This window comes from Lactuca saligna, chromosome 3, assembly GCF_052625555.1.
Source record: "Lactuca saligna cultivar CGN05327 chromosome 3, ASM5262555v1, whole genome shotgun sequence".
In the NCBI taxonomy this organism is placed as follows: Eukaryota; Viridiplantae; Streptophyta; class Magnoliopsida; order Asterales; family Asteraceae; genus Lactuca; species Lactuca saligna.
This window is the reverse complement of record NC_136419.1, coordinates 49,678,829-49,689,734: the sequence shown is the minus strand read 5'-3', so window position 1 is coordinate 49,689,734 and position 10,906 is coordinate 49,678,829. Positions and strand designations below refer to the sequence as shown.

General features: G+C 41.7%; 1 protein-coding gene across 1 annotated transcript; it reads left to right on the top strand.

Annotated features, from left to right (window-relative positions):
- Positions 1–393: 393 nt before the first annotated feature.
- On the top strand, positions 394–2,399 carry LOC145036490 (ninja-family protein AFP3-like). Its single transcript, XM_078984948.1, has 2 exons — positions 394–1,388; positions 1,818–2,399. The coding sequence occupies exons 1-2, from the start codon at positions 740–742 to the stop codon at positions 2,201–2,203; spliced, it is 1,035 nt and encodes a 344-aa protein (XP_078841074.1). The 5' UTR covers positions 394–739; the 3' UTR covers positions 2,204–2,399.
- Positions 2,400–10,906: the final 8,507 nt, after the last annotated feature.

Here is a 10,906-nt window from a genome sequence, read left to right as displayed (position 1 = left end):
ATTTTTTATTCCATTTTAATGTTCAAATCTAAAAGCTTTGATGATCAATCAAGACCCAACGTGTCACCACTACCCCTCTCTTGTCTCTGCCACTTGTCCTTTCTTTATGTCCCCCACCTTCTTCCAAAAGGGCATTTTCGTCCATTCATTTATATTGTTGTTGGGGTTTTGTTTCTTACCAAAACCATCCTTGCAAAATAAGATATTATGAAAACATCCTTTCAAATTTTGAAGTTTCTCTAACTACCCAATACTTTGATATGCGGGTTGACACTTACGATAGGACCTGCAACATATGCGCGTCAAAATATATAGGATAAGTATCAAATGGTCGATCTACAATGAAACAAAATAAACACAAGCATTCATAATGTGAAGGACCAAAAATGAAAATTTCATTTTTTTTCTGCTTTCGTTGTCAAGTTTTCTTTTCCCTTCCCCACGAATCTCTTCCTGATTTGCTACCTCTGTATCTCCTTCTCTCTCCATAATATCGTTTCACCCATTGTTTCCGGCGATTGCTTGTCTCGCTATTTTAACTTAAAACCCGTCATGTGTTACCTCTTTTCTATCTGATCACTCCTGAAAAACAATTTCATTCCCAAAGAAGATGGGGATGGTAATCAAGTTTACCCATCTGGGTTTCCACAAATCAGGTCATCAACAGCTCCAATTTGATTTTACTAAATTAGCGGTCTAATCCAAAAAATTCAATCTTAAATTTCGTTTTGTGTTCGATATGGGCGAGAGAACAAGCAATGAGATGGAAAACTTATCAATACAATCAAACACCAGATTTCCTAGAGATTTATTACGAAGATTTACAGTAGGTAGCGCCGATGCCGGACCTCATCGAAGATCCGATCCGGAAGAGGATCTGGGTTCGGGTTCCGGCGACGAGGTGGAGTTGAATCTAGGGTTGTCGTTAGGTGGACGATTTGGTGTTGACAAGAGTAATACTAAGTTGGTGAGGTCGTCTTCAATTGCTGCGATTTTGCCGGTTGTAAGAGACGACGACGTGTTAGCTAGTGGTAGAGGGAGTACAGGTCCGGGCCGCTCTTATTCCGGCCTTATCCGAACATCTTCCCTACCGGTTGAGACGGAGGAGGAATGGAGAAAAAGAAAGGAACTCCAGAGCTTAAGGAGACTCGCCGCCAAGCGACGACGGTCGGAAAAACAGAGAAATTTGACCAGAGGTGAACGGGAGGAGTACGTGGCAGCTATGAGCCGCGTTGGGTCCTCACCGGGACCGCCATTCGGGTCGGATAAATGGCCGTCAAGTGGTGGAACAACGACAGCCGGTGGTACTGGTAGTGGAGGGTTGTCGTCGCCGGCATCACAGGAGTCGCAAGGAAGTATGTCAGAATATCAGAGTACGCATCGTCAAGGTAACGTGGATATTTTTTGTGCGTTGCCATATTGTACTTCGTGCAGTATTGTTTGTACTTTATATAAGTGCAACGTGTTTTTCCTATTCAAGTGGTAAACTTGATTTATATTTTCCTTTTGTTGCCCTAATTGTAAGTCATAGTTGGTAAAACGCTCTTTCCAGACATTAAATTACTAAATCCAGTCAAAATATCTGTAAAGACGATTACAATGTGGATTAAAAAGTGTACATTGGTTTGGATTAAACAATTGTTTTTTCTACAAGATTATGAGCACAAATAGTCCACTAACTTTGAGCTTAGTTACATCTCAGTCCTCTTAATTTTTTAATTATACACTCGCAATCTTCGAAGCTTACTTATAAGCAATAATTACACTCGATGATTGATGGTTTAGCTTATGTAGAAATGAATTTGTTTTCCGTTTAGGATCAAGCGGAAGTGGTGGAGAAACAAGCTCGCTACAAGAACGTAATGATCATCATGTGATTGGTTCATCATGTTCAAAACCACCGGCACCGGCGGGTGGTGGTGGTGGTGATCACCGGGAAAGTACTCCGGCGAGGTATCAGGGGAAGGAGATAGGGTCGGGTTCAATGGAGGAGATGCCTTGCGTTTTCACTCAAGGAGATGGGCCTAATGGAAGAGTGATTGAAGGAATTTTATATAAGTACGGAAGAGGAGAACAGGTGAAGATATTGTGTGCTTGCCATGGTAGCTTTTTATCTCCGGCGGAGTTTGTGAAACACGCAGGCGGAAGTGACGTTCTTCATCCATTGAGACACATCGTAGTTAAACCTAGTTCCTTCTCATGATCATCGATGAAAAATGGTGGGGTCTTGATTCTTAATTAATATAATATTGTTTTAGATGTTTGTATAGACTATTATTATTATTATTATCATCAATTTTGATGCAAGATGATAGACCCTTAGAGATGAGTGATATTATGATAAACGATATGTATGGGGCTTGTAATTTATCAATGGAAGTGAAAGGATTAGCAATTCATGATTAATAGAAAAGTGAATAGAACAAAATGCATGGCTATATTAGTTTTTGTTATTTGGATATATGTATATATCTAGCTACAAAAAGAAATACATATATAGTTAATATATATTAAGTTAGTGATGTAATTAAACATACATATATTAATATATAATATATAGCATGTGATTGTTAAGTTATTAATATGCGAATGAACATGCACGTTATATGTGAATGAACATGAATTCAATATTTAGGGTGATTACAGTGTGGTGTTGATTGTTATGCAGTTTTAAAGTCAAACTGCAAACAACACTGCATAGTATGGTTTAACAAATTAGAAAATCAAAAAACCGCACAACCAAGTTCTAAATTGCAGTGTGGTTTGATTTGGACCTTCTCATTTATGTTTATTGTTTACTAACTGTTAAATTTCACACTTAAAATCAACAACAAAAAACAGAAGCAGCAAAAAAAAAAATCAAACAAGCAAAAAGAAATAGCCTGCAACAAAAATCCAGCACCAATATTGAAGAACCAAACGGTATTACAAGTAATATTTGATATTTTCAAAAATATTAAATATTTTCAAAACCGTTTAAATGTGAGATAAGTGACTTATGAAATTTTTTCAAAAATAATAAAAAGAGTAAATTACACAAATTCGTTCCTCGTTCAAATGTCAAAATGCACGTTCAGTCTCTATTTTAAAAAATTAATTCGGATTGCCCCTTATTTCGTAAAAACTTGCATACTTCATTCCTCGTTAATTTAAATTTACACGTTTTGTCATTTTCAATTTCTTTTTCATTTTTTTTTTGACATTTTTAATTATTAAAAAAATATTTTAATTAAAACTATGGATCCACCTGACCCTTTTAAAAATTTAAACCTAATCTCTATCACTATCTAACTTTTGTTCAAGAACACTTAACCACCTCTGAAAATATGCACCATCACCGGAAAAAGGAGCATTGTCGAAATGTGTACAACCACCATCGGAATGTGCATAACCACCAATCACCGCCTCATGTACCTTCCTTTGTTTATGTCTAACGAGTACCATCGTTGTTTCATGTCCGGCTAATAGCACTACCTCCACCGGAGATGTTAATGTTACAGATCTACAAGATACATACCTGCTCCGCCTTCCTACTATCTACTACCTTCTGTAACAGCACTACCCTCTACTAAAACCCTAGCAGTTGTGTAGATCTCCCCTAATCTTCACCTGAAACCCTAGCATCGTCATCACCACTTGAAACTGTCGATATCTATTGTCATCCTAGCACCTCATGAAGAGCACTTAAGGGAAGTGCTGGAGACTTTGAGGAGGGATAGACTTTTCGCAAAGTTCTCTAAGTGTGAGTTTTGATTGTGCGAGGTGCAGTTTCTGGGGCACCTTGTCAACCAGAAGGGTATTCTGGTCAATCCGGCCAAGGTTGAGGCGATAATGCAGTGGGAGGTTCCGATGTCTCCATCTGAGATTCAGAGTTTTCTTGTTCTAGCTAGTTATTATCCGAGATTCATCCATGATTTCTCCAAGATCGTTGTTCCATTGACCAGACTAACCAAGAAGTCGGTGACTTTTCGCTGGGGGCTTGAGCAGCAAGTTGCTTTTGAGACTCTTCGACAACGATTGTTTGAGGCGCCGATTTTGACCCTACCTGAGGGTTTTGATGACTTTGCGGTTTATTTTGATTGTTCGATCATATGTTTGGGAGCAATGTTGATGCAGTGGGGTCGCTTGATCGCTTACACTTCGAGGCAGCTGAAGCCTCATAAGGCGAACTATCTGACACATGATTTGGAGTTGGGGACCATGGTTTTCGCCCTCAAGATTTGGCGGAATTACCTCTATGGGGTCCGTTGTACTATTTACACGAATCAAAAGAGCCTGAGGTACTTGATGGATCAGCCGAATATGAACATGAGACAGCGTTGATGGTTAGATGTAGTGAAGGATTATGATTATGAGATCATTTATCACTCGGGGAAGGCCAATGTGGAGGCTGATGCTCTCAGCAGCAAGGCGGTCATAGATCCGCTCAGAGATATATGTTTGAGGATGACCGTGATTACTCTAATATTGGAGCGGATTCGTGACGCTCAGGCCGAGGCTATAAAGGAAGAGCACCGGAAGAGTGAGCACATTGTAGGTCAGGTGGCTTCCTTCAATTATGATAGTCGTGGATTGTTGACTTTGTATCGGCGGGTTTGGGTACCTTATTGGGGAGGTGTACGCCATGTTCTGATGGAGGAGGCCCATTGGTGGCCTTGCATGAAGCGGGATGTGGCTTGGTATGTCGAGCGGTACCTTACTTGTAGGAAATTTAAGGCCGAGCATCAGCGTCCTCACGACAAGATGCAGACGTTGGAGATTCCCATATGGAAATGGGAAGACATCACTATGAATTTTATCACAAAGCTTCCCAAGGTTGCGCATGGAGCGGATTCGATTTACGTCATCGTGGATTGATTAACCAAGAGCACGCATTTCATCCCGATTTAGGAGAGTATTTATGCAGAAAAGTTGGCTGAGATTTATATCAGGGAGGTAGTGGCACGTAATTGAGTGCCAACATCAGTGGTTTCAAACAGCGAACTTCGTTTTACTTCCAGATTTTGGAAGCGGTTTCTTGACGAGTTGGGGACTCGTCTCCATTTCACTATAGCTTTTCATCTTTAGACCGATGGGCAGAGTGAGTGGACTATCCAGACTCTTGAGGATATGATGCGTGCTTGTGTATTGGATTTTGGTGGGAGTTAGGATACGTATCTTCAGTTAGCAGAATTTTCATATAACAAAAGTTATCACGCTACCATTGATCGACCTCCTTTTAAGATGCTCTTCGGGAGGAAATACAGGACCCCGATTTGTTGGGGTGAGGTCTGTCAGTGAGTCATGGGGAGTTCTGAGTTGGTACTCAAACGGTCAAACCACCGAGTTGATTCAGTAGGTTCGAAGCAGGATCCAAACAGCTTAGAGTCGACAGAAGAGTAATGCTGACAGGCGTTGTTCAAATTTGGATTTTCAGGTGGTAGATATGGTTCTCCTGAAGGTGTTACCTTGGAAAGGTGTCACTCGATTTAGGAAGTGGGGCAAGTTGGGCCCCAAGTATATTGGTCCCTTCAGGGTTTTGGCTCGGGTGGGCCGAGTTACCTATCGTCTAGATCTTCATGTCGAGCTCGGTCAGATTCATAGCACGTTTCATGTCACTCGGTTGTGGAAGTGTTTGGTGGATGATTCTGTCGTGGTACCATTGGGGGATATTCAGGTGGATGACCTCCTGAATTATATTAAGAGATCGGTGGTGATTTTGGATCTAAAGACGAAGACCTTAAGGAATAAGGTAGTTGAGCTGGTGAAGGTGCAGTGGCAGCAACGCAAGGGATTGGAGTGGACTTGGAAGCCTGAGGAGGAGATAAGGGAGTACTATCCTGAGTTCTTTGGGGCTGCGGACTTCGAGGACAAAGTCTACTCCAAGTGGGGGAGATTTATAACACCCGATAGTTCTAAGGTACTATTTATTTAATTTTCAAAATTAATTAAGTTGTATTGTTCTTAGTAGATTGGGCCTTTTATGAGTAGGCTTAGTCGAGGCCGTTTGTTGGGCGTAAGCCTGGTGTATACGGAGCGTAGATCGATCTTATGGAACGTAGAAGCATGCACGTACGCATTGCGTACAAGGTGGTACGTGCAGCATGAAGCGTACATGATCAGACTCAAAAACCCTAATTTCTAGGGTTCAAGCCCTATATAACGTCGTTAAGTTCCAAGTGTTAGCCTCCTTATCAGTCCCTTCTGTCTAGAAACCCTAATATCGAATCCTATAGTATTTTGGTGTGCTCTTGACCATGTGGAGTGTCTTTTTGGAAGTTTGGTGCCTTGTAAGGAAGAAGAATAAGAAGTTGGTGAACAAGAGTTGTTGGAACTCGAGCTTGAAGATCAAGGGTTATCATTATCATTTGGCGTTTATTTGAAGTATAAAGCTTTGAACTTGTTGTGTTATAGCTTAGATCTCTTTTGCTTGAGTTTTTGCACCCTTTTTTGGTCCCATAGATGAGATCCTATGGATCATTATCATTTCTGAAGCTTAGTGTTGCTACTCTTGGTGTTCTTTTGGTCCTAGAGTCATAAAGTTGCCATATTTGAAGCTTATAACCATCCATGCATGAGTTTGAGTTCATTTAATGGAAGTAGAGTGTTATATTTTTGGGTTTGGGTTCATTTGGGGCACACAAAGCCACCAAGTTAATGACTTTATGGTTTAAGATGTTGCATATGACTCAGATATGTGATTGGGACCCTTGGACTTAAGCAGTTAAGAGCTTTAGGGAGAAATGACTTAATGGGTGAGCATGTTAGGCGTACGAGCCATACAGCGTGTATGCTTAGCGTACAGATTGAGTATGCTTGCATACTCAATGATTGGACTTTGCATCTTTTGGGCCTCGGTTGGGTAACTTCTTTAGACATTGTTGTTTTAGGGTTCATTTGGCCATCTAGAATCGAGTCTTTGTGGTACGGAAATTTATTGGGCCTAGGGGTAAGGCCCATACTGGGGTTTGGGCCTAATTTGGAAATTTGGGCCATAAATGGGTTGTGCAGGAAAAGTGGTTTTGGACCATGGTCTTGGATCATATTAGGTCAAGGGTGAAATGGTTATTTTCCCCAATAATGGATTATTGAATATACAATGGAACCTAAGTGTTAATTGGGTGTTATTTGTAATGTTAGCTCGTGGAGTCGTCAGGGCAGAAGCTAAGGATTTATTTCAGTGAGATTCAGCTTTCGAGGTGAGTTTCCTCATTGGGTTTAGTGGGTCTAAGGCACCAAAGACAACCCTTGATTGATTATGATAATATACTTGTTGTATATGTGACACTTGTATGTTCTTGTATGTGTATGTTTATTTGGGCAGAGCCCGTTATGCAAGGGTGGGCGGGGCTTGTTATGCGAGTGTGGGCGGGGCCCATTATACGAGTGTAGGCAGGGCCCGTATCTCATTTAGGCGGGGCACGTTATATCATATGTATGGTATGCGGTATTTTGGGGAACTCACTAAGCTTTATGCTTACGGTTTTTAGTTTATGTTTCAGGTACTTCCGGTTCCAAGGGGAAGAGATCGGGTTGACTGCATCTCACATACCATTTGGATTTTGTTTAAGGGACATACCCTGAATTTTATGATGTTTGACATACTTATTTTATTGGGTTGTATGAATAATGTTTTGGAATGTTGTTTTTACTTAAATCAAAAACGAAATTTGTGGGTCATGTTTTAAGTATGTTTCAAGTTTGGGCCTATATCTCATTGGGCGGGGCCCATTATGCGAGTATGGGTGGTTCCCGTATCTCATTGGGTTGGGCTTGTTATGCGAGTGTGGGTGGGGCCCGCATCTCATTTGGGTGGGGCCCGTTATATGATATGTATGATATGCGGTATTTTAGGGAACTTAGTAAGCTTTATGCTTACAGTTTTTCGTTTATGTTTCAGGTACTTCTGGTTCCAAGGGGAAGAGCTCGGGCTGACTGCATCGCACACACCATTTGGATCTTGTTTATGGGACATACTCTGATTTTATGATGTTTGATATAATTATATTATTGGGTTATATGAACAATGTTTTGGAATGTTGTTTTCACATAAATCAAAAACGAAAATTTTTGGTCACGTTTTAAGGATGTTTCAAGTTGTTATCTGATCCTTGGCTTGTGGGATTCGGGCACACTCTCGGGTGTGTCTGAACTCAAACTGAGTATTTGCAATGAGTTTTCAAAAGAAAAAAAATTTAGAAAGAGTTTTCTAAAATATGGAAAGGTGTGGTGCATGTAATAAGGCGATACATGTTTTATGATATGATTTGAATTGTAAATATGAGAATTACATGCTAGATTAGGGCTAAGGATCTAGGAGAGATGCCTTTATATGTCTTCTATATGAGCCTCTAGAGTTGCATGCTAGTAATGATCAGTCAGTGATAGGATGGTCTGATTAGGTTATGCTTGGTTCTGATTACTTGATGCTTGAATGTTGCTTGCTTTGTGGTTTTAGGAGTTTTAACTAGCTTCAGCTAACTAGTAAATGAATATGCTAAGTTACATATTATGGGAACTAAATAATTTTAGAGGGTTAGGTTTTAATGCTATTGCACAACTCTTGTTTGAGTCTAACCGTTGTAGTGTGAAAACTCTCATTTGAAGAATAATCTAGTTTTTGTAATATGTAATTATATTCGTGGGCTAGTTAGAGGAAGTCAGCAGGAGTTCCTTCGGTAGCTGATGGAAGAGAGTGGTGTGGAGTTTGCCCTAGGAAAACCTAGGATGAGATCTAGTGCCGGGAGCCTTATATGTGAGGGGAATTGTTTGGTATATAAAGCAACTTGGTTGAGTTAATACACTTCTTGAGGAAAATACAGATAGATATGGAAGGTAGTATGGCCCCATACTACTGGAAGCAGAGGATCCGTACTCAATTCAAGGAGGGTTGCGATGAAGCCAGGGAACTTGTAGAGTTGTGATTCCCCCATGTTTAGATTTCGATGTGTATTCTAATGGTTTGCATGATCTATTTTTAGTATGCTGGTATTGTGAGGCAGATCAGTTAGCAGTTCCAGTATTGGGGAGGGCTCGGGCTCAGGTTCTAGAGTCGGGCATCTTGATGACAGAAGAAGGAGTTCATCTCGTCTGAGATTACGCACGGTATCCTTGAGAAGACTCATGTGATCTTCCACATGGTCAAGGAGGGTATTCTGGAGATTCTTGATTAGCGATTGAGCACCTTTCGCGCTGAGATTGTGGCTTTGGTCGGAACACGTTCTTTGAATTTCAGGGAGTCTCGGGCTTGTGGAGCACCCGATTATCATTGGGCGAGGGACCCCATTGCGAGCAACAGTTGGTTAGCAGATGTTGCTAATGACTTCCGTACCAGTCTTGTGGTGATGATGTTATTGATTTGATAACCTGGGGTGATTTATCGACCAGGTTCCGAGCTGAGTTTGCACTGGTGATTGAGGTACAATAGTTGGCGCGAGAGTTCCAGGATCTCTGCCAGACTACTGAGATAGTGGCTGAGATCACCGTTATGTTCAGGGAGAGGGCACTTCTGGTTCCACAGTATGTGGCGGATGAGGAGATGAAGAAGGCCCGGTACCACGATATGTTGAGGAGTGACATTCGACAGTTTGTGAGCCGATCCAGCTGCAAGATGTTGGAGGACATGATAGTGAGGGCTAGGGAGAGGGAGATTGATCTGGAAATGAAGAAAAAGAGGAAGTCGGATGAGGTTCATGTATCAGGAGGTTCGGGCAAGAGGCCTATGGTGGTTGATTCGAGAGGGAAGGGCCAGCGGCGTTAAGGCCGCTGCGAAAAGTGTGGCAGGTTGCACGAGGGGACGTGTAGGGTGGGTGGTTATGGCTGCTTTAAGTGTGGTCGTACTTGTCATATCAGTTGGGATTGTAATGCTACCACCACCATCACCCCAATATCTGATCTGATTTGTTTTCAGTGCAATCAGAAGGGCGACAAGAAGGCCTATTGTCCGAGTTTGGCTGCAGCAAGGCTGGTGTCAACACTGCGGAGAAGATCAAGGCTTTCCAGCCGACAGGGTCGGGAAGATGCATCTGCAGAGAAGATCAAGGCTTTCCAGCTGACAGCAAAGGAGGCACATGTAATTCCCAATGATGTGACGGATATGTATATTTTCCTTATCTCTTTATTTATATTGAATTCTTTGCTTATGTTTATGTGTTTCATTTTAGCATCGTTCCTTGTGAATGGTATCTCTGCTTTGGTATTATTTAATTCGGGGGCTACCCGATCCTTTGTATCGCTTGTACTTAGCAAAAGTTTTGATGGGGCTCTGGGGGAGCTGGTTGGTCCTCTTAATGTTGAGATTGATGATGATAGGACGGTCCAATTATTCATCAATCAATATCCAGTTGATATGGTACCCATTCCTTTATGCGGGAACAAGGTCGTCGGGGGCATGGATTGGTTGAGCCCTAATGGGGCAGTGATCAATTGTGAGCAGCAGTTAGTACAGGTTCGGACCCCAAGTGGGGGAGTGGCCGATTATGTGTTCTGCTGCGAGGGCTAGATGATATCTTCATCAGGGTTGCTCGAGTTTTGTTACCTATGTCACGGATACCCATGATAAGGGTAAGGCGACTGTAGATGATGTATCGATTGTGTGGGATTACCCGGATGTATTTCCGGATTATTTTTCTGGGGTGCCTCTAAAGAGACAAGTGGAGTTCAGGATTGATTTAGTCCTAGGTGCGGCTCTGATAGCCAAAGCACCGTAGCAGTTGGCTCCACCCAAGATGCATGAGTTGTCTACACAGTTGCATGAGCTGTTAGACAAAGGACTTATTAGGCCAGACAATTTTCCTTGGGGAGCACCGATTTTGTTTGTGAAGAAGAAGGACGGGTCTCATTGTGTGTATCGACCACCGGGAGTTGAATAAGGTAACGGTGAAGAACCGTTATCCACTCCTAAGGATTGATGATATTTTTGAACAAC